The following is a 23,901-nucleotide window of genomic DNA, read 5'->3' on the forward strand; positions in this document are numbered from 1 at the left end:
GAGGGAGCAGATGGGAAAAATAAAGCAGCAGCTCACGCCGGAGAGGTGGTTTATAGAAATCTTAGAGGGAGGAGGGGATTCCATGATGTAAACCAGGCAGCAGCATCAATCTCGCGCCTCAAGCTCTGACAAAACCACAGCGTGGACACGACCCCCCCCCCTCGGAACACACCCTGCTTCGGGTGTGATTAACCCAGATGCCAATAAATACCTCCCACGTGCGCCCCCCAAATCAAGCGCGCCCCCCGAGAGCCTACCGTCGTGTGTGTTTGGGCGATCTCCCCCTGCGAGGCCGCGCGCATCCAGTCCCGTGGAGGAGTCTCCGCACGGCTCTCTGTCCGTCACACACTGAACGCAGGCGAGTAAAAGCCACACACTCCTCCCTCTGTGTGCCTCTCCCCCCGCCTCCCTCCTCGCCGCTGCTCCCAGTCTCCACCCTTCAAGAAGCTGCCCGTCTCCTCCTCCTCCTCCTCCTCCTCCCTCGTTCTTCTCCTCGCTGCTATCAGTGCACAGTCCCAGCATCTCCCACAGGTCCACAGGAAAACCCTGGACTGTCTGTATAAACACCTACAGTAAACACATGCATGTGAGACAGCTGACAGTCTGGACCGGCTGCATTTCTATGCAAATCAGTATCTTTGTACACTTCCTAGATGCTCATTTTTAGTCCTGTTCAGTGTGTCTGTACAGTATACACATCTTGTGCCCGTTTGAACCCATTCCTCCGTGAGCCCACAGTCATGTTTTCTGTGAATCACACTTTCCTCGGCCCCATTCGCGCACGTGTTATTCTCCGAGAGACTCACAGTAACCGGCCACATCCAGGGAGAGACTGAGGAAGAAGAATAAGGAAGACGGAGAATTAGTGAGTCACAGATGCTGTGGAGGCGAACGCAGGAAGCCTCTGTCACAAGGAAACCGCAGTAAACAGTAAATGCCCGTCCTTGGTTTGTGTCTTTAAGATGATTTATCTGATTCAGATATCAGAAACCTGTTCACTGGCAAAGCCCACCACAACCCAAAAATGTCCTTTATAATCATGATTATGAACTCTTACCTGCATCTATTACTCTGTGTTATATCTGCTTTATTATTTCTTGCAGACAATTTAAACAGTTTATTAATTACGCAGATAATAACAGCATGACATTTCCTCCACAGATAAATCCAGATGGTTTATCCATAATCTGATTCCTATGTTTTATTGTCGACCCCAGGGATCATCTCTGAACTTTGTGGTGTCGGTGCAGCTGTTCTTGTTAATAAACTGGTTTATGGATGGCTCTTAATCCAACTCTGAAAGGACATGAGCTGTCGTGATGAGTTCAGCCGTGTCAAACTACCGTTTCTGTTGCAGTTTAGACAGTTTAGTGACAGAAATGCCATCATCTACCTTTGATTTGGACTGATCGTCTTCTGAAGCAGAAGAAAGTAAACCTTGAATTATCACACAGCTCTGGTTTAAATGAGGAGATCTAAGGGGCCTGTTTGGTTCTCTATGAATTTTCTCTGTATATGTGCGTTTGCCCATGGGGGTGTGGTCATCACGTCTGGTGGGGGAGGGGCTTGATTTTCATTTTTGATTCGGGACCATCTGGCTCCTCTAGGCTGCTGCCGGCCGAGCCGAGCCGATCAGGCCAGTCTGTCCCGTCGCAATGCTCCATGGGATTTAGGAAGAGGTCACCACTGCTGCTGTAGACACCATCGCCTAATCTCCGAACAATCGGCTCAAATCATCACCAGCCCACACAGGGTGGAAATGAGTTGTATGGAATTGCTGCAAATGCAAGAATGCTCTAGAAAAAGAGGGAACGAGGAGTGAAAATAAAAGCATGTCTCAAAGGATCAGATTAAATCTCTGTGCCTTTTTTAGAATTTTAATATACACAGTATTACTGGTTTTAGCCCACAATGACCAAACTTGCTTTAAATGCAAACACAAACCTGTGAAAATGGTCTGAGGCAAGCGACACCTAATTCAACACAACAATAGGAAGGAGACAGAGGAGGGGGTGGTGACAGCAACGCCAGAATGGATTTCCCCCTCTTCTTGTTGCCATGGCGACGGCAGTGGATGGTGGATGGTTTCCTGTACAGCTGTGGAGCTCAGAGAGCAGAGAGACAGGCACATTATCTGTGCCGGAGGACAGAGGTGACGCTCGCTGGGGAAAGCGTCCATGTCTTGAACTGTCCGTCACCTCAGGTGGAGAATAGTGATTTCTGTATGTTACACTGTGGCTCTTTATCTACCTGCAACTATTCTTTGTGCTGACAACATAGGATTGATGTTTTTTACACTAATACATTATGTATGAAATTGTATCTAGTTTGTGTCATGTGGTCATGATGGACATTGGATTAGTTATTGTTTGAGTAGAGGACAGTGAAACAAAAAGAACAGAGTTGCTCCATATTGAAGGTGCAGATTATTTGTTATGTCACTTGAAACACGAAATTAGTCGTCTTATCAAAATAGGAATCATCAAAAAATGATTTCAATTTAAGAATAACGAATTGAGCCGTAAAGGTTAATAGCATTCCAAAAAAATATTGTGGAGATGCCGGGGATTGAACCCGGGGCCTCATACATGCAAAGCATGCGCTCTACCACTGAGCTACATCCCCATGTGCTCGACTCACCGAATTATCTATATAAGATACTGCCTCTCTGTGTATAATAATATATAAACATATTAATGAAGTGTAACAGTCTTTACATATTTGTAGAGCTTTATTCGGGCTTGTTCTAATACCTATCTAATAAAGACGTCTTGGTTTTGTTTCCCGTGTGTCAGTCAATGCTGCCACCTTCAGGCCCACATGGTTTTCAGAATAACAACACGTGACACCAGAGGGCAGCACAAACTAACGAACGTGGCTCTTAACACAGTTATAGTTGTAGTTTTTTACTATGGTTTGCATTAAGCCTATTTTATTTTGTCCGATTGTGTTTTATTTACCACCTGTATATTAATCATAGATCATCATTAAGTCATCACACAACAGCAGAAGTTTGGCAGTTAAATGTACCTTTTTATTGAATAGCGTGGGCATTAGTACCAAAAGGCACAAACTAGACTTCATAAAAACAAATTATTTTCTTTTACTACTGGGCGACAAAAACATATGATTAGGAAAAATCTTTCATTTTTTCCAGAAGGGAGGTCCTTTCACAGAAAGGATTACGGACACAGACATACAGAGCCTTACAGAGTGTAAGTACGACCACATTATGAAGTCAGCAACAGAAGATATATCGTTATGAAGACTTGAAGGACATGGTTACGACTGTATGGCTATGTACCTTAAAACATTGTTGTAAGATAAGAAACGTCTTATATTAACCATCAAAATATGACTTGAGAGGTTTTTTCATTAATGAATAGAAATAATTATACGTTTAAACACTACAATATAACTGTTTTACTTTCATAGCAGTATCAAATGTATGATTTTGTAATATATAAATGTATTTTGTACAAAAGGGTCAGATGCTTTATTACTAGACTGTAAAGGTATAAACAAAGGGTTAATTAACACAAACTTCTGTAAATAGCTGTAACTGATGATGCTGTTTACAAATTAAAAAAAATTGTTTTGGCTGCATATGCAGATGATGGCATGTATTTGAGAGGTGGGTCAGATCAGAATGATGAAACTACTTGGATGAAGAGTAAAACATTTCAACCCAAGACAAAATTCCAGTTGCCTTGACTCAACCTCCAGATAAGCTCACCTGCGTGACAGAACATCTCCACTGACACATTTGTTGTTTTCGCTTGCAAACTGGCATTTCAACATCCCCACATCACATCTGTACATCACACTGGACGTTAAGCAGTAGAAAAAGTTGGATGAGCGTTAAATGAAAATTGTTGAAAAGTCGTTCTTGTTTCTGTATGACACATATAAATGCAGCAGCAAACAGCCAGTTGGCTTAGCTTAGCGTTAAAAGATCAAACCAACAAGTCAAGCTGACTTGTGCTTCACATATAGTGTATAACACGCATCAAGCTTCTCATTCAACTCTCAGCAAGAAAGGTTCCTGTGACGACAAGCTGTCCCTTTAACATCCCACGTTGAACGGGTATCTCAACGTTCAAAGACATATTTCAACCACTGATCTCACATCTTAACTTAAGAGCCTAAGTGGTTATGATAAAGGCATGTGTGCAATGTTTTCCACCTGTTTTTAAAGAAGTGCAAGAAAAACATGTTACACTGCAGAAATAAACTTAAAAAATGAACATCTTATAGATTAAAACTGCAGCTCGAGTTTAATCTGTACTGTTCTTTTTAAAAAAATGTGTGATGACAAACACGCTCCTAAATCACGTCAATAAAATAAGGGTGTGAGTAATAATGGTAATAACAGTTTGTAACACATCGTGTCAGCCTCAGTTCCCTTGTATCTCATACAGATCAAATGGATGACACCGCTCTTTTTTGTTCTGAGTCACACATCACACGTTCTGAATACTGTCACGTTTGTTCGACGGTAATACTGAATGACATCATGGCACAAAGACGTAACCGTTTCCCACGTGCTCGACTGAACAGTTCATACAAAAATAGAATCCGTGTGGAGCTTTCAGGTATATTGAGCCAATGAGATATGAACAACATCCAGTTTAAAATCCTCAGTCTGAAGAATCAAAAGGAAGACGTTGGCATTTCCATGGCCTTGTCCTGGCTGACGGCCAACCCGGCCTCCATTGTACGTTTAGATTACAGAGAAACATTGGTGGCTACACATTCACTGCAAGTCAGGACACGCTGGGACCCACTCGACCTCATTCCTCCTAAAGGGATCAGTGTTCAATCTGAATCTTTTGTTATTTAAGAGTCTGTGAAACTATGTGGATCTGCTGAGGCCGTAGCAATTTGTAGCCTGGGAATTAGCGAAGCGCTTTAAACGCTTTGGATTTTTTTAGCAAAGGACTAAACAGAGGATGTGTGATTGTCAGGGTGAGGGTCGGACATGTGCATAGAGTGGTGAAGGCACGTCGGGTGAGTTCAGTCAGAGCGAGAGCTGGCACACTGCACTTCCTGCTGAGGTAAAACAAAGTGGTGTTGACGAAGAGAGGAAGACAAAGCCATCTACTCCCATCACAAGTATAAAATGTTACTAACATGGCTGCACAGAGGTTTCATTCTCTTTCACTTCTGGTCTTTGGTTCGTAGCTCGTGGTTTCGTCCTTTTTGTCCACATAAAATCCAAAATGCTCCTCACGTATGCGTCTTCTCGCTGTACATGTACCTGCTTGTACACACAGTCTAATTATGTCTCAGTAAAGCAGAGCAAGACAAAATGTGGATTTTAACAAACAGTTTGAAGGAGACTCTTTTTAATAAAAACGTTTGTAAAGAAGGATGCTCGTTTGCTTGTATGCTCCTGAGCCCAGGATTCGTTGTAAACTTCACCCAGCATCCAGCAACGCGTGTTCATTTACTGTGTAACTGCCCCTCCAACACTATTTCACCACATTCCCTGAGCACCGAGGAGTTGAAAGGTCACCCTGGAGTCGCTCTGTCACACCACAAACTCCGGGACCTCTTCGCTGGTCAGATCCAGGGAAAAGTACTTGTTGGTTCTCTTGATGGGAAAGGGGTGCTGCTCGCTGATCATGCTGGCCCGCTGCTCGGCCAGGCCCTGGTAGCCGCCGCCGTCGCTCAGCTCCTCAGCGCAGCCAAACGTGTAGCTGTGGGCGGTGTCCTGGCACAGCTCCGCCCACTGCAGGCAGTCTTTCTGGTGGAGCCGCACGTCGTCCAGCGACTGGCTGTGCCGGTCAGTCGAAGACTGGGCCTTTCTGCATCCGGACGTCTGTGAGTGAGGAGCAACGATTTACATCAAGCATTAATGAAATAGAGAAGAATCAAGATCAAGAATACGACATCACCATGACTTGCTACAGACAACAAATGGTGTCGCACTGAACAACTGTGGCTTTTTTTGCCTTCTGTCACATAGTGATTGTAATACAGTTTGTACTGGAATGCAAAAAGAACTAAGACATATATCTATATCTAGAAAATATATATATATATTTATGAATAATATATATTTCATTATAGAGAAAAAACTTCTTTTACCTGTGGCAGAGACTCGATGCTCTGTCCTATCATCTTGACCACAGTCTCAGAGGAGCTGGAGGTGGAGGAGCTGACGTCTTTCACTATCAGTCCTGGCAAAGACACGTGCAAATGGTTTAGCTACTACTGTACATCAGCCCAAGAGAACCAGCCTGACGGTTACTGAGCTTTCTGGGTTCTATTGCTTATCTTGTATTGCTCTTGCCCTGAACTGATTTTATTTGCAGGTCTCAACCTAACTTGTAACCAAGCTGCCAGTACCTGAGTATCCATTTGTCTGGTCAGGAGACATGGTCAACATGTCCTCTGTTATGTGGATACACAGCTCCTGGTCCAGAACCATCTCGTGCAGCTCTTCATAATCTTTGGGGTCATCCACCAGCATCTCAATCTCTGCAGATTTAGTTTAGACTTAGATATTTTATATCTTGTCTGGACATGTGCTGCTGCTGATTTATAACGACATTTCAATCATTACTTTTACCATCATCGTCTAATATCCGCTCCTTGCCACTGCTCTCGATACCGGAGGTGTGTGAGCTCCCGTGGCTGGTTGTAGATGAGCTGCAGGTCCGTAGAGGCCTGTGTGGGGTCTGACCCAATGCCCTGAAGCTGTCCGTTTCCACACCGGAGGTGTGTGAGCTGCCGTGGCTGGTTGTAGACTGGCGGGACAGGCGCTTGTGATGGGAAACGCTGCCCGCGCTGCTGCCGCTGGCTCGTGAGTGCTTGTCCAGATGCTCTATGTCCAGTTCCAGAGCATCGCTGATGTACGACTCTCTGTACTGCTTCTTCTCTGAAAGGCGCATTTCAAAGCGGATTATTTTATGAGGCATCAGGTGTTGTTGCAGACAAAGAAATCGCCGGCGGATACCTTCGTTTTCCTCAAGCCGACGAACTTGTTTGAGAACCGGCTGCAGGTTCATGTAGAGCCGGTGGCTGTTGCTGAGCAGCTGCAGCAGGTGGCGAGAGCGCATTGGACAACCTGTGTAGTAGATGAGTTTTCGGGCCGACGGCAGACCGTCAGGGAGGATTTCAAACTTCTTCCCCTGTGAGAGTGGAAAAAGAGAAGACGGCACATGAATGCTGATCACAAAAGGCGATGATTTAAAGCCAAAGCGGGATATTAAACTTTGACAAGGTGCCAGAAGTCAAAACCATCAGATGAGCTATGCTGAAGAGAATGCAATAATCACTTAATGGATCTGTTCCTTATTTGTTCAAAGACTTAAAGGAGTCATATCATGCTTTTCATTCTAAAAAATATTAGACTTTAATGTCTCAGTAAGGTCTCTGTAAATTTTCATCCCATAAAACCCTTTAGATCGTCCACACTGCCCCTGTCAATGTGTGGTTTTCACTCTCCATCAGCAAACGCTGTGTTTTCTGGGCGTGTCGCAAGCGAAGCTGCTCACCACACCTCTGTGCGGAAGCGCATACCTTTTTTGTTGTTGTTTTTTTTTTTAAATTGGCTCCATGGATACGAGCCACCGCACGGTTAGGATACAATAGGTGGCAGTAGTGCGACATTGAGAATGCAATCCACCGCAATCCTCCACAGAAGAAGAAGACCCACTACAGAACTGCACGACGTTAGCCAGCCAGCTAGTTCGTAGCGTAGTAGAACCATACGTCTACGATCCCGAATCTGACCCTGAAGCTGAAGAGGAGGCTGTTGAAGTCACCACATTTCGGCTGATGCAAGATGTGTCTCATTGGTAATGTCGCATTTACTTCAATTTAATTGATTTATGTAATTTGCAAAGCGACTAGCGGTTGCTAATGCGAATGCTAAATGGCGTGTGCAGCTTCAATATTCACAACACGACTTACCTGGAAAACTCTCGTTAATAGATAACACTACTTTAGCTTACATTATACAAATAAATAAGTTTGAGAGCATAGCTGAAATAATATAAATACATTTTACATTTACACATTTCACTGTTTTTGTCTTACTTGTGCTGCTGCTCTGACAATTTTATTTAAAAAATGTGCATTAATATTTAGAGCAATCACTGCATGACCTACCTGGGAACAAAAAGCATTGGTTCAAATTATATATTGACCTAACGTATTTTTACTGCTTTTAATTATGTTTTTTGTCATTCATGATAAATTTGACAGTAATATGTCTCTGTATCTAAAGTTGTTACAGGTAAAGAGGCTAGTGAGCTGGTGCTGAGGATTCCTGGGGTGAAGAATCTGAGTTGCCATCTCTTCATGCTTGGGTTGTAGATGAAGGCAGTTTCCTGATGGATAAAACACTAAAACACTCATAGTATGATTGATGTAGACCACCTGTAGAATAACTCCTTTACCGTTTGAGTAAAAATGTGTTTTTTGTGAGTGCAACACTCATTAAGAATTTTTTTAACTTTATTTATATATAATTTATATGCGTTTTATTTATGGCCGCTTCAACTTTATAGCTTACCATATTAGAAAGAGAAAAACGTGTAATTTCAATACTATGATTTCCTAAATAAAGTGTTTTCCCTTCAGAAACAGAGTTCAGTGAAATACATAATAGTTAAAGCCAACTTTATTGTAAACCAAAAAAATACACCACTACTCCAAAGCTAGAACAAACTGTTACCTTCACACTCCAATGTGCAATGTATAGGTTACTGAGTTAATTAAGAAGTCTGGGGGTTTGAGGACGAAGGAGAAGCTTTTGCAGGGCCTTGCAGACGAAATGCATGAAAGTAGGGTAAACAGGGAGATGTGGTGATCCTTGTTCTCATCACTATTTGGAAGACTGAGCGGAAGCAGTCCTCTACCAGATGGAAGCTGTGGCTGTCCTCACCATCACCTCATCAAAACAAAAGGTAGTGCAATCAGAATTGTAGATTAGTGAAATGTTCATTATTATGTAGGTCAAAACCTTCTCTAATGTAAGAACACACAATACCAGACAAAAAATTAAACCAAACAAGAGGACAGGCCTGTCTGTGCTAAAACAACAGATAAACAGTTGTTACAATTCAAATATAAAATCTAAACAGTATATACCAATTAAAATCTTCTATTACCTATCTTACTGTTGGTACATACAAACTTACATACCTTCACTCCTGAGCTGGGCAGCAGATGTCTGTGTACCAACAGTCTGCAGTGATTTCTCTGTTTGACAGCCTCCTTGCATGTAGGTAACTGGGATTTGCCCTCCTACAGTATAGAAAAGACTGTTACATTTACTGTAAATTGTATTGGTCCTACAAATATAATGGCTATGGTACAAGCTATCGGTAACTGACCAGATAAGCAGCAGGTATTGTAGAGATGTGACTAATTAGCAACTAAGCTTGAAACACAACACAGTAATCATTCCAACTAATCATGTTAGAATTTGATAGAACAATGACATAACCCCAAATCACAAGTTGATTTAGGCTGGACAGGACGGGTTAATAACAAACATAACCGCGTTCATCTGCAGGTTCTTTTTGTAGCGATCGACCAGCTGCAGCTCTAAAGTGCAAAGGCCTAAAGGCACGCCAACGGCTAACGCAACACAAACAGGAGCGGCAGCACGTCAACAGGACAAAAGCTCGATCCACCGCTTCCTGCCTGTCGCCGATCGAAGGCCCATCGCTATTAGCTGTTCCCCACACAGGTGTGTGGTTGCACCAACTCAGAGTAGCACATTTGAAAGGGACAAAGGCTCAGTTGACTCACTGTAGCCGTTAGCATAGCTAGCGATTAGCTTGTCTCACATGTGGGTTACTGCATTTTAAACAGACCCAACTAACATATTTAGATATCACAAGTATCAAGCACAAACTTACTACAGCGAGCTAGATCCACCGCTTCCTGTCTGTCGCCGCTGGAAGGGCGATAACGATCAGCTGTTCCCCACAGGTGTATGAGATTACAGAAAAAGGACAGACGCTAGACCCACCGCTCCCTGCCTGTAGCCGCTCGATGCCGTTAGTCATTAGCTTTTCTCCACACAGGTGTGTGGCTGCAGGAGCCCACATGAGCACATTTGAAGGGGAGAAAGGCTCGGTCGAATGGCTGTAGCCGTTAGCATAGCTAGCTAGTAACTTGACTCACACATAGGTTACTACATTTTAAACGGACAAACTAACATTTTAAAACATTATAAATATCAAGCATGTACTTACTGCAGTGAGTGGATGACGGACTGTAGGAATGGATCCTTTTTTTCCAACAGGAGCCGTGAAACAAATCCAGCATTGTACGCACCCTCGTTTGAAATGCAAATACGTATAAAATGCTGAGCCAGTGTTTCTGGCACCGGTCCGTTAAAAATAAAAGTGACCCACAAATCCTCACTTGTTGATCCCTTGGTAAAGTGAAGAGACTTTGGTGTTGGTTAGAACACCCAAGAACCGAACTATTTCTATGGGAGGACTAGGGCGCTGCCGTGCTGGTCTGTTCACGGTGAGTGAGAGGGGGGAAATGGCGGAAGTCCAGTTTTGGTTCGGGATCATTGTGGGGGTGGTGGTTCAGGATTTGCAAGGAGAACTTTCAACCAGTGTGACGACAACTGGGACACGGCCTCAGAGTAGGTCGTGGTCTGTTTTCATTGGATGAGAAAATTTACGTTTTCAAAATGTGAAAAAAGCAGGAAATGCATTTCTACCGTGCTCAGTGTGTGTATATGTGACCCATAGAGTCATAGGGACGCTCCAAAATGTCTAAAAAGTGGATTTTGCATGATATGGGCCCTTTAAACAAAGACTTTGAGCCGTTCTGATGTTTTTCCAGGGAGAGGACATGTTGGCTGAAGACATGGAAAAACTAAAATGGAGGGTTTTTGCTTTCTCCCTTTCCTTTTGGCAGAACCTTGACACAATAACAGCTGTCTTTAGTGTCAGCGGGCTTGTTTTCAACACAGACGTATAAACATTCTGCAGGAGTTTCGACTTTTAAAAGCGACCGGTGGGTTTAAAGCCTTGTGAAAGTGCAAAGAGCTGCACATTTCCGACCACAAGACTGAGCTTTCGTGTTATTTGTCTGGACATTTTTAAAGAAAACAGCTGAACCGATGTTTGTTTAAAGCCTGTGCATAAATAGAGCACATCATATGCATTCAGAGCTGTGCTCTCGAGAAGTTAGTTCATACAAACTAACTGACAGAGCTTTGACAGAGCCTCTAGTGGAAATGGTGAGTATTTCTAGGCCCAGAGGCGTTCTCAAACCATCCTCCTCATGGTTTCATATTCTCCTAGTCACCAGTGTTGAGAAAATATGTAAAAATGGATTTAAAAAGTGTCAGCATTCAATCATTGGCTTTACATTGTAAGTCAGTCAGGTAACTGTGGGTTAGTGCCACGTCCGTGTCACATCGTAATTACCATAATCACCGGTATCTGACGGCGTTGCATCAACATCCAAGGGTGTAATTATGATTGGGAAATGCAGATTTTTGTTTTTGAATGTTTCTGCATCCTTTGAACTTGATAAAGTAGGCGTGAAAACTAAAACGTGGATGGCTCACTAAACTAAAGTTGGCTTTGCAATCCAGCGCCATTGAACACAGGGGTGATTACTTCATTTCCCCTCTCAGATGGATTAGCTCATACTCCCAAACACTCATCAAAGCCAGATAGTAACGTTGTTTACTAAAATTGTGTGCTAGAATCTAAATCCCACCCTGTTCTAGCACTGAGCTGTAAACTAGCCGCTTTGTCCTTTGATACCAAACAGGAGATATAGCCATCCAAGCAGCCAAGATGCCCAAACTCAAAATCCCCCCAGAAGCATTACAACATCTGGTGTTTATTGACCCGTAAGTCCCTCCGCCCTGCTCCGCTCGCTGGCTCGGTCAGCCGGAGCTGAAGCCGCGGTGGCAGCGGCGGCGCTGGATGATGTGACTTATGGGTGGGGTGGAGGAGAAAGCCTGTTATTCAGTGGAAGGGTGTAGCAGGGCCGGGAGAGGCCCTTCGCGTCCACAATGAAACCACAGCCACGCCACTGTTGGTTCACCCTCACAGCGCTGGAGAAAAGAGATGTGAAGTAACCACCAAAAATGAAGGAATGAGGAAAGCAGGGCGCCTTTCCGCTTAACTGTGTGACAGATGTGTGATGTGTGTTGTTTGTCCCACAATTAGGCCAAAGCAAAACTTTTTCTTGGATTACACTTATAAAAGCAGCATGTTCAGTCCATTATACAAAAATGCTTTTGCTCAACAGCAGTGATTATTAGCCTGAAGCAGATATAAGCTTCTCTGTCTTGCTGCGATAGCAGAAGCCCCGTAGAAGACTATTCACCGACCACAGTGTTAATCCTAATAACAAGTTGACTCAGCTTAACGATAAGAAGATGTCATCCAAACGTTGCACAGACACATACTTGACAAAATGGACAAATCGAGAAGTGCGTATATGATATAGAAAGAAAGACTGCTGCTGATTACGTAAAAATGTATGTATACGCCATACAGTGTCTGTGTGAGTGCACATAGGCAAGGAAAACATACTAAATCCCTGATTAGTTCCAGAGGACTTGCAGGGCTAAGATAAAACAGCAGCGTGGAGAAAAGAAGCTTTATGTAAAAGTTTCCATGATCCTGAACCGGAGTTAGGCTTTTGCAAACATAACCTTAAGCCAGGGGATGCTTGGATTGCATCATCACTGAAAGGACTAAGAAAGATTTGGTACCTAGAAAAATGTTCCGCTGGGGGAGAACAAGAAAATTCAGATGGTGCATCTGACTCACCACGAACACCAGTTTCCCCACGTTGGTCCAGGGGAAGTCGTACAACAGTTGCCTTACAGAGCCAATGTTCTGCAAGAGACGCACAGACACAATGAGTCCAAAATCAGCAAAATGTCGATACCTTCCAACAAGCCAGGAACATGACTCAGGGGGTTTAGAACGACATGATGAATATTTACTGCTCTGGGTAGGTTTTACACCAGAAACCAGGCTCTGTCCTGTCGTTAGGCAGTTAAACCTGCAAATGTATTATTATCAAAAGAAATTATAAAGTACCTGAAATATTTGGATTCCACGTAAAGTCAGTCCCAGCGTAAGAGATGCCTCTACTTCCTTCTTGTCCTGTTGAAAGAGATACGATTGTAAGTGAGAAAATTTCTGGGCTCCAATGAAGCTGGTTTACACTAGCAATGGATGTGTATCTTCACCTTGTAGAGTCTGTAGTAGTGGACAGTGACATCATCAAGCTGAGCACACTCTTTAATGTATTTGAGGTGCGCCTCTGAAGCTGTGAGAGCAAACTGGTCCTTGTGCATGTTAGGAATATGCCTCAGGATGTAGTCGCGGCCGCGCTTGGCAATCACCTGAGATGGAGGAGAGGAACACATTAGCTTTGGCTGTTCTGAAGCGGTACAAACTCATTACAGTAGATTGGCAGCAAAGCTTGACTGTGAAGGTAACAAAGATGACAGCCACAGGGCAAACAGATGTCAATGCAGGGGGACTGAGTGAGCCAGTCAGGAAACAGAAACACACTCACTAAGCTCTGCATGTGGCACTTGAAGACTCTGTAAGTAAGCTTCCTAAGCGCCTAAATCTGTGCACGGTTTACTGTGAAGCAGCGCTCATCATCAAACAATTTCCTGTCACGACTGGTTTCAAGAGGCGATAGGGCGGCGGGAGGCTAATGACAGGAAGTGAAGGGCAATCAGGGGGGCGTGGCTGCCGTAACCAATGAGGTAGAGGTGGTGGGAGAGGGAGGGCTGCAGGGCGGTCAGAAAAGTCACGTCAGCCAAAGCATTTCTCAAGATTAAAAAAAGTGTGTGAGCCACTTCCAGGGACAAAAATAAACGCCATGTCCCAGTTCTCATTAGCCCACATGCTCCGATGTGGAGCTGTCTCTGTGTGTTTGCTCACTGTGATTAATGGTGGGTCGCCACAGACGTGCGTGATGCACTGTAAACACTGCAGGCCAGGACAGTGTCTGACAGACTGACACATGCACTAACACACACACTGACTGTCTACTCAACCCTATTTCTGTCACTGACGTGGCACAAACTATCACTGTAATAGTGAAACTGGATAAAAAGTGATTTAATGGGAACAGGAAGAAAAACTGTGCAGATAAATAATGGAAGTTTGAGCGTTCAGACCACACGTTAGACCGACTCACCCATGGAGGGAAGTAGGCTTCAGGCTCAAAGTACTTCCCAAGGTGCTTGTTCCGTTTGAAGTTGCCCAGGTCGGCCTGTAGGGCAAAGGCTGCTAGAAGGAAGTAAGCCTCCTCCCTCTGGATACACTGGGAGAGAAGCACCTGTTTCCTTAGGTGCCAGTAGTAGTAGTACCGGGCCGTTCGATCACTGCAGGGCGGACAGGGACCAGACAGGCATGTGAGGTTACCTAGTGTCTGCGTGGTCTAAGGGTAATTACAGGTGTTTGATAGCTGAAGGCAGGTACTCACCTGATCAACCTCCCATTCTCAACGTAGTACTGAGCTCTGAAGTGAATGATCATTGGAGGGCCGAACTGATCAATGCCCTGGAAAACAAAGAGAGAGAATCCGTGTTTTGAATTCTCCCAGCCATGTGTGAATGTCTACTACTACTGAACCCCATTACAGTGGGATCATTTATGAGCAGCTGTTCAACAACAGCTTCCCCGTGGGAATCATTGAATTATTAAAATAAGTCTGAGTGTCTGCCACTTCCTGTTAAACCCATCAGGACTGACGGCAGATGACTAGCTCTCCTTTTAAAGGCAATAAACAGGTCTTCTACACACAGAGATGAACATAAAAACTATCGTTTGTGGTTTTCTGGCATGTGACAGGTGAACAACAGCAAGATGCAGTGACTTCCTGGGCTGCTCCAGTGAGATTACAAGGTGTGGCTCAGTACTTTAAAGGTGTATACAGAACATACACTGCATGTTCAACTGTATTATGTATAATGATTATGTGATGTATATTTGCCAAAACTGAAGTACGCAGCTCCGAAGCGAATAAAGCCTATCACCCTGGATATCACGTCTTACCTTACTGGCTTCCCGCTTCCATTCTTTGGGGCAGTATTTGGACAGTTTTTGATCCAGCTCCATATAGATGTGCTCATTATCTGTCAGAGGAGGAGAGAGACGGGTTTAGCACTCACACTGTTTCTATTTGTCATCAATATATGGAAGAGCGGGACAAAACCCCTCTGACAGAACGTCAATGCATATTTTTTATGAAATCTCCGAAACGAGCATCAGACATCATTAATTTTAGATTCAAAGCAGTTTGTCAAAACAGACATTGCAGGGTAGCGTCAGCAGCAGCCCTTAATGCATTTACCACTCTCAGATAGGACTAACAGCCTCTTTTACAAAATCCTGCATGTCTTACTGGTCCGTCATGAGTCAGAAATGTGCAAGTCAAGCAAAAGCCTGTATGGGTTAATGCACCATGACAGTGTGGAAAGTGCCAGTATGTGGTGTACTGCAGACGTTTGTGTCAAACAGCATGTTTGCAGCACAACCTTAAACTCTACGTCTAGAAATGGTTTTTGAGATCCTACTGGTGCAGGCACATTCTTCCAGTGAACACATATATGTGGACCCAGGTGTGGGTGACAATGGGTGACACATGGGGAGTGGGTGGCCTCTGTTTGCTGTGGGGATTTCACGCTGTTGAGCCAAGCACTTTAGGAATGTCCCGTGATCAGACCCCTTGGCTCCTGCTCAGCTGGCCTGCTGGGCCTCCACTGGCTCATCTGGACGGCAGCTGTCTCAAAACTCCGTCTTGGCGATTCATTTGCTCTTTTGCAGTTGCTGTCGCCCTCTGTCTGCTACGGCCATGTGACAGACGCGATGACTCATTCTGTCTGTGTGACCCTCACGAGCCTCCTCACAGTAAAAACAACATTAGAGCACTGCGCAGTGGAGGCTGGCTCACGGGGGACCGTCATGACAGACAGGTGCGAGATGTTACGCTCAGGGCACATTCCAGTCACTGGCTGGTTTTTACATAGCTTTGCTGTGAAAACCTTCCACACACCATTGGGATGTTTTAGTAAGTAGTACCAGTAACATCACAAGCAGAGGTTGTATGTGTTTTGTTTCATAGCTAATTCAGGAAACGAGAATTCTTACTCTGAATAACGCTGAGTCCAAACAGGTGACAGTCCTTCAGTCTGAGGAGGTCGCACACCTGGACTAACAGTTCCTGGCACAAACTCTTCACCTGGGGGGAAGATAAGAGACAAAGGAGACCCAATTAGTGCTCATGCATAAGCTGTGAGGGTGCTAATATGCTATTAACCTTATAATGTCGTAAAAAAGAACATCAGAAGCTAAACAGCAGCTGCCTAGAATCCAATGCAATTTTTTACTAACTCACATTGATTATGATATTGAGAGTGTCATCGTTGGGCAGAAAGACACAGACAGAGCGGCGGTCCTGCATGGTTTTGTTGTTTTGGAAGTTCAGTCTGTTCATCTTCGTGTAGACGGGACAGGACGGGCCCCTGCTAGCGGGCCTCTGGGCCCTTCGGACGGCCTGCTTCCACCACCACAGGCACAGGTCTCGTTGTTCTATCCCTGCTTCAGCCGGAGCCTGAGCGCAGACGCAGCAGAACTTTTGGGCTCACGGGGCCGAGCAGCACTCACAAGGCAGGGCATGGGGACGCGAGCGGCAGTCTGCCACTGTGGAGACACAACAGAGGGGGAGATGACTTCGTATTAGTGCACTGTGCTGCTGGATGCGAGGGGGTGGATTATAAAGCAGGGTTTTATGGTGCACAGAGGGTCGACATTAAAATGATTTGTTTAAAGATCTAATTAAGCAGTTAAAGTGTCTAACAGGATATGTGGAAATGAGTAATAGACATACTAAATAGGAAGCAGCTTTCCTCTATATGGATATGACACCAGTAGAAGGTAATGTCAGTGACTCTGGATAGAAACTAGTGAAATGTAATGATGGCATGAAACTGACACTGAGTGATTCATGGCAAACACAGACTTAGATTTTAAGTGCATCAAAACTAGTCATGTCTATGTTGACATGGCTTGAAGCATCTAAAGAGTAATGCAAGCGTTTCCTTTAACATCTCAATGACTAGATTTGGAAATTGTAGCATTGTGAACCAGTTGTCCTGAGAGCTGCAGTAGCTCACAGCAGTGAGAGGGTGTGAAAAATCACAGAGCAAACAAAAGCAAGTTAAAGGACAATCAGTGCAAATGATCAGCTCTTCCTGTTTAAAGGCCCTTACCTCAAAGCCATGTTGTCATTACAAACAGAGAGGAGGGTGGAGGATACATAGGCTTGCATTAGAGTGTGAAAAAATATTAGCATTTTAAAAGATGTAGTCAAGGAATTCAGGGTTTATTTACAGCACAGAGAAGGAGTGAACCCTTAGGTGGTGAAAGTACATAATAAACTGGTAGTTCAGCATGAGCATGCTTTTCAGACTCAACGTCTAGCTCTTGTGAGACCATTGTGGGCCATAAATACACACACATCAGCTGTCGTTAAAGCTGGTGATTGGATGTGCAGCGTGGCAGGAAACTGGCGGCTCAGCAGAGTCTGTAGATGAGCCACAACTGGGATCCTGCTCCCTGCTCTGCTGCTGACCTCGGCTAAACACGCTGCTGCTGCACCGCACACAGGCCGCGACGTACGCGCAGACAAAAGGTACACGTGTACGCGGGATCTACCCGCAAACGCTGCACACACACACTGCCGTGTGCCGTGACGTTAGCTCAGGTGCAACAATCAGAAACCCCCATTGAGTCATGTCTGGACACCAGTTAAAGAAGTTAAAGGGCAGATTCTCTAACACGCTCTCTGCCTTGAACACAGCGCGAGGGATGAAAGTGCTGGATAATGAAATTACTGCAGCTTTCCATCTATTCACTGCTGTGCAACGTGTGATGCAATACTAAAGAGCAACTAAAGCAACACATGCACAAAGAGCAGCCAACTGAGCTTCCTCCTGCCTCTCAGACGAAAACAGGGATTCTGTCAACGTGGCAAAGCTCGGAGTCAGGCACGGTCCCAAATCCCACACTGGGCTACAGACAGAGAGGGCCTCTGTCACAAGCATACCTCCCTTCCTCATTTGTCCCCCGCTCAGTGACTTCAGAGGGCTGGAGTACCTGTGGGTCCAGAGTCAGAAAAAGTTCCTCATGTTTGATTCAGAGAAACAGACCTGCTGATGGAGGCTGTCGCCACGCTGATTCAAGAATAGCTTCAGGTAGAGAATGTGTCAAAGCGTAATAAAAGAAAAGGGGGGAGGAAGAGTGGAGATGTACGAAGCAAGGGGGAGCAGGAGGGAGGGAGACGGTGAGGCAGTGCTCGAAGGAGAAAGTGCTGCAGTCAGGAGAATTCCGGGCTAACATCTGCTTCTCATTCCAGCAACGGCCGCCTTTGATTCCTGATGCTCGCAACAAGCTGCGCCGCCGTCGACCCCCGCGCGTCCTCGGACAGCATCCTCCGACGCACGCGATCAGGGACCTGTCTGACTTGAACTGAGAGACGTGAACGGAAAAGTCAACTCATCTCACTGTCCTATGACGCGATCATTCAGGACGAACTGATAAATCAGTTCACAGAAGCAGTCTTTTAGCTCTGTATTTATATTTTTTGACATTTATCTTGATAGAGAGCTAAAAATAACCTGTGCAGGGTATATACAGTACGGATGGTGTACACTAGAGTTTTTTAGCTTCCCCTCAAAGGACACGGCATTTATAAATAGTGCCTTGGACTACATGAGAGCACAAACTGGACATTGAAGGTGTGTTTGTTCAGCTGATGAGCGGCTCTAAGTCACACTGGTAGCAGGATGACATCAGCCTTCACAGTTCAGACCAACCCTCCTGTGTTTAATGCCCTGATGCACCAGGGAGGAGCCCAGTAAACAGGAAGAATCACGTGAGCAGCCAACACACTTTACCACCAAAACCGCTCAATCTGGATCATCCAAACATCTATTTTGGATGCTGGCTTGTCCCGATGCCAAGAAGTAGCTGTTATTTTGTGCTGGAAACAGGCTTGTGTGTCTTGTATATGTTTGTGTTTCACTTCTGTCTGCATAGCGTAGACACTATAAACACATATCGAAGGCACTTGTTGATATTAATAGTCTTGAACCATGCTTAGTGGTTCCTCCACAAACACCTGAATCACCTCTGAGCCTGTTTTTAGACTTTAGGTTCATCTCAGGCAGAGGGAGGACACTGTTTGATTCCCAGGATCCACTCGCTATAAGATCAATTGGCAGATTTGTTGACAGATTTTGGGAGGGTAAACAGTCTCTGGCGCCAAAGTCAAATAAACATCTGGGAAGCTAAATCAGGCTTAAACAACTTAGCTGAATGTGGGAGCTGAATTATTGTATTTGTTCACAACAAAGACAGCACCAGCTCCGGTAAACAGACTCTGCCACACAAAGTACAGTCTACATGTTTGCTATTTTGCTCTAGTTTGTATGTTAAAAGTAAATGACAGATAAATGGCAGAGTACTACTCACAGACGTAATGCAGGCACAACATTTACTGCACATTATTTAATGCCACTGCAGAACAACCCTGGAAGGCAATGTCAAATATTAAATGTGAGTAGCTTTGCATCATTTGTTCAGAAAGAAAGAGGTCTACTTCAGAAATCATTTCCCTTCATAGCGAAGACACCACCGACAGCGACAGCCATTACCACCTACACACCAGCCTCGCAATGCACTGGTGGGGCCATTCGTTGGCCAAGACCTGTGGTACCAGTTATCAACACAAAGCATTGTGATGTGCTAAGATTTGTCACTGCAGATTCTTGGCAAAGGCTTTGTGGAAAAAAAGGTTAAATGTACGAGTGGAAACCTTTACTACTGCTTGATTCACAATAAATTCTCAACTCATTAGTCCAGTGTGAAAACGTTTGCTTATCTTAAACCAGTATGACACATTACTGGTCTGGAAACGAGAAAAAGAAGCAACAGAAAGACAAGCAAAGTTTCTGCAGTTCTCTGAGCAAATGAGGAACTTGAGCTGGGTTACCTGTATGGAAAAGACTTCAACCTCCACTACATCTGGCTTCCATGTGTTCGTGAACACACACGCTCACACATCTCAACCTGCCAGACGTGTTTCAACAGAGCAGCAGTCGCTCCCTTCCCTCCCCGCCCAGCATTCAGGTTTGAGCTGTGCATGAGTAACCCACAAAACCAGCAACGGCAACGCAACGCGCCGCGGAGACGGCGACCCGGCCATTACGAGCGCTGCAAATAGAGCAGGAGGACTTTCAAGAGTGAACTGGGACAATAATAAATACAAAACGCTCTTGTTTCGTGTCAAGTGTAGATTTTCTGTTTTGACAGAATGAAAAGAGAGTAGAGCTGCTACAGATGATCTGGTTTCCTTTGCTGCCTTTGCAACATGATTGTCTCCTCTTTTGTTGACACTGTCACACCTGAGGGGAGTCAAAAGACAGAAGTAGGCCAGTATGCCAGTTCTATGTCAAGGAAAAGGTTTGGAGCAACGGTCTGAACCTGGGCAGCAAGTATGTCACTAAACCGGCTAATCAAACAAATCCACCAACCATTCCACAGAAAACACTGGGGTTTGTAGTTAGACGCCTGTGAGATAAGCTGATAATATCCTCAGGGGCTGACGGAAGGTTAAATCTCTCTGGTTCACTTCCTTGAATGGACTCAACCTTCACTAAAGAGGCCGTGTAAGCAGGGGGGAGAACACAATCCAAGGAAGAGGAAGACGAACGGGGGAGAAACTGACCTATTTCTCGCTTTTGCCTGTTTAGCGTAAGAGCCACGGGAATATGAGGAGTCAGGCAAAATAAACACAACAGTTTTGTTTTGCTGTGATTTTCAGGTTTACAATTCAATGCCGAGTTCATGGTGTCTTCTACAGATAGTCAGAAAACAGAGGAGTGTTTTATTGTCAGGTAAAGCAAAGAGCACTACATACACTAAAAGTTATATACAGTTATATACATATTATAAAAAGTATTTATATTTTTTTTCATATAAAACAGAATTATAAGTGTAAAATGGGATTTCAGGATTACAGGATTGCACTTCTTGGGCTAGAAAGCACTGATATCAACACACCTGCATAACTTACATATAATGCATATACTCACATACCTCAGACAGAGTGGAGATAAGATGCAGCAGGATGCTAGGAGATTGAATTCCCCTCCTTTATGGTAATAACAGTAATCTCATCCTTTCTTGTGTACCTGTGGCACTCTCATTCTTCAGTTACGCTGAGACTCAATATATATAGTCCCTATTGCAACACATCGTCTACCAACAAGGCTAAAACCAGCCCGGGCAATAATCCAGGAGAAAGTGCTTCATGAACCAGCTGAGACCGACAGAGTATGAGCAGAAGCCAGGGTTCCTGGGAGAACCGGCACCGTCAAGGACCGGTTCCATCCAACGCTCACGGCAGGTTGCGTTATGGCCACCTGCACACGGCTCCACACACACTTTCCTCCTGCCTGCTTCGCACAGACATTGTTTGTATTCACGGCGGAGCTCTGACGTGAGGGAAAGGCAGCCCTAGGGCTAAGGATTCAGTCGAGCTCCCAGTGCTGAGGTTAAAGCGGTTAAAGATCGCCGAGAAATTCAGGGAAACACTGAACCCGACGTTTACAGTGTGTGACAAACCTTGTCAGATGTGTGGCAATGCACAAAGATTAATTAGAAGTGTGTGTGTGGGGGGGGGTCTTGCAATCTTGGGACACCCCATAGTTTCTACAGACTCATCTAAAAATGAGTCACACACCAAACTCCTTTGTCCACACGTTTCCTTTTTGGTTTCCTCTCTTCCTGCGCAGACGCCACCTGCAGCATCACTCCCACCCGTGCTCGCTGACCTCTGACCCCACCAGGCCAACACCATGACGGCACGGCTCCCCGCAGACCTCACCAGGTGCCTGACTACCTGCTTCTGGCAGGGGATCCCCTGCCTGAGTGAGCTCCTGTCTGCAGAGCCAATAGTGTTGATGCGATTGGTAAAGTCTCAGCAACGCACCGAACAACATTGTGCAACGTCTGTGCATTGTGAAATAGTTTATTGCATTACATTAATAACCTCATTACGCTCTGGCAGAGGAAGCCGTGCTGACGGATCAGGAAAGGAAAACGGCACGACGACAGGACCCAGGTCCAGCTGGCGGTGCGTCTTCACGGGAAAAGAGCCCTTGAGCAAAGCATCAAACTCACAGCAGCCTTCGCTCGCCCCGTGGGGTGAATCTGGGGGAAAACGCGCGAGGCCCCAGTAATGTTAAACAGAGCCCGCTCCAGCTGGACAGCGGTGACAGTAATTACGCGACAGTAACAATGGAGCAGTTCTCCGTGTTCCTGCCGAAGAATGCGTCGTTTCGTGTTACAGGAGCGACAGAAGGTGAACCGCGATGTGCAGCGACACCACCTCCGACATCAGCTTAAGTCCAGTACAAAGGACAGAAAACCAACTCTAAACCAATAATTCACTTTATGTGTGTTTTATCTTGTTGGAGTTGTTATACGAGTCTGCTTTAAAAACACAAAACGACTCGACCACACAAAAACTTGGTGACAACATTCCCTGTAAACACGGCAGCATCTTCACGGGCGAAGCCAGAAACAGCCCAACTTGGCTTTTCCCAGCTTTCCTTTAACTGCTTTAAAGTTCTAAATAAAAGGGCAAGTCGACCTGTGTGGGTCAATATATCAGAAAACAGCGAATTACTTTTAAAGCGTATACGATTTGCTGGAATTACGTCACACGGTTCTTAACCGTTAAAATTCCCAGCGAGGAGTGAGAGCGGTTAGAGGAATTCAAAGCATCCAGGAATATGCACAACTCACCTTCCCGCGGGAAAAAAAACACCCTATTCCTTGTAACAGTTATATTCCAACCGGGTCAAAGTGTGTTGTCGGAACAAACAGCGAAATCCAATTTGTAAAGACCTCGAGAAGTTTCGGGGAAGACTCCGCTCGCCCGTTCTGGCGTCCTCGACGTCCACAGCCACATTCTGCCGCGGCCGGGACGGTTCGTCGGAATACGCCGGGGGGGGGGGGTTAACGGAGGGGACCGGATGTCACAACCCTCCAAATCAGCGAAACTGCCACAGCTGCCACAGTATATCAATTGAGTGATAATCAATAAGGTCGATCATATAGCTTGTTATAGTTATGTTTGTTGATACACGACGTGATAATGTGGAGGATCGCCGCGGTCTTCGCAGCCCCCCCCCCCCGGGACATCCGACTTGGTATCGCCCACGGCTGCCTCTCATTCCACTGCTCCTCGACGGGAACTCTGTCGCATTAATTTTGGAAGTCGCGGCGGGGAGAAATAGTAACGGCGTCGACTGTATGTAATAAAAGCCTGCTCAGAAAAACTGTCGATTATTTTTATACAATGTGCAGCTGGTTTGCTTTCACTCGCCTTTCATCGCCATGGAAATCCTAGAACTCCTATAATAAATCGTTGGGATCAATGAATTTTGTCGTTTTCGAAGTGTAAAACAGAATTACATTATAAAACTAAAATATTATAATGACAAACTCATTCTGGGCAGTTAATGTCAGGGTCACACCGGGTTAGCACATACCTCCCCTCCATGTTTATTAAGACGAATGACTTATCAGATCCTCCTGTGTTAAAGCAGGGAGAGCCCCTCTCAGTTGACACGGTGACCTGTAATTAGTGCTCGGGGGCCAGACTCTGGTCTAACTACGTGTCAGAAAGGGAGATGGAGTACCGAACATGAAAAGGGGCGCAGAAGGGATCCTGGTCGAGCCGAGCTGAGCCCCTCTGGACCAGATTGTAAATGGCTTTGAAGTGACTTCAGAAAGAGACCTGTGCACAACAAACAGCATTACCTCCACATAAGGGCCTTATTTCTGT

At 45.0% G+C, this 23,901-nt stretch overlaps 2 protein-coding genes, 1 long non-coding RNA gene and 1 other non-coding gene across 6 annotated transcripts in view; all 4 read right to left on the reverse strand.

Moving 5' to 3' along the window:
- LOC114848695 (guanine nucleotide binding protein (G protein), gamma 2) overlaps positions 1 to 416 on the reverse strand; it is a 7,805-nt gene extending 7,389 nt beyond the window's left edge. The window contains exon 1 of the mRNA XM_029139442.3: positions 258 to 416. The gene's annotated coding sequence lies outside the window, so the exon portion shown is untranslated. The remainder of the gene's footprint in view (positions 1 to 257) is intronic.
- A 2,137-nt stretch (positions 417 to 2,553) lies between these two features.
- On the reverse strand, positions 2,554 to 2,625 carry trnaa-ugc (transfer RNA alanine (anticodon UGC)). Its single transcript has one exon. It is a non-coding gene; the product is annotated as a tRNA-Ala (tRNA).
- A 387-nt stretch (positions 2,626 to 3,012) lies between these two features.
- Positions 3,013 to 23,033, reverse strand: frmd6 (FERM domain containing 6). 3 transcript variants are annotated; one of them, XM_029139364.2, is made up of 14 exons: positions 22,857 to 23,033; positions 16,381 to 16,685; positions 16,134 to 16,224; positions 15,039 to 15,118; positions 14,467 to 14,543; positions 14,179 to 14,365; positions 13,211 to 13,366; positions 13,059 to 13,124; positions 12,783 to 12,851; positions 6,965 to 7,139; positions 6,578 to 6,886; positions 6,355 to 6,486; positions 6,094 to 6,185; positions 3,013 to 5,824 (listed from the first exon to the last, which is right to left on the reverse strand). In XM_029139364.2, exons 2-14 carry the CDS (start codon positions 16,477 to 16,479, stop codon positions 5,534 to 5,536), a joined length of 1,824 nt encoding a protein of 607 aa, XP_028995197.1. In that variant the 5' UTR covers positions 16,480 to 16,685; positions 22,857 to 23,033; the 3' UTR covers positions 3,013 to 5,533. The 3 variants fall into 3 exon arrangements, with proteins under 3 accessions (XP_028995197.1, XP_028995198.1, XP_055361959.1); XM_029139365.3 differs by lacking the exon at positions 22,857 to 23,033 and adding an exon at positions 21,144 to 21,588; XM_055505984.1 differs by lacking the exon at positions 22,857 to 23,033 and adding an exon at positions 20,038 to 20,131.
- On the reverse strand, positions 8,618 to 10,622 carry LOC129603641 (uncharacterized). The gene is made up of 2 exons (XR_008693734.1): positions 9,882 to 10,622; positions 8,618 to 9,261 (listed from the first exon to the last, which is right to left on the reverse strand). It is a non-coding gene; the product is annotated as an uncharacterized LOC129603641 (long non-coding RNA).
- Positions 23,034 to 23,901: the final 868 nt, after the last annotated feature.

This window comes from Betta splendens, chromosome 22 (assembly GCF_900634795.4).
Source record: "Betta splendens chromosome 22, fBetSpl5.4, whole genome shotgun sequence".
Taxonomy (NCBI): Eukaryota; Metazoa; Chordata; class Actinopteri; order Anabantiformes; family Osphronemidae; genus Betta; species Betta splendens.

Coding starts and splice junctions, on each gene's coding strand:
- frmd6 (XM_029139364.2), bottom strand. CDS start 16,479: ATGAACAGACTGAACTTCCAAAACAACAAAACCATGCAGGACCGCCGC. Junction 13,367..14,178: donor AAGCCTACTTCCCTCCATGG/GTGAGTCGGTCT, acceptor CCTCCATCTCAG/GTGATTGCCAAGCGCGGCCG. Junction 12,852..13,058: donor GTGGAATCCAAATATTTCAG/GTACTTTATAAT, acceptor CGTCTCTTGCAG/AACATTGGCTCTGTAAGGCA.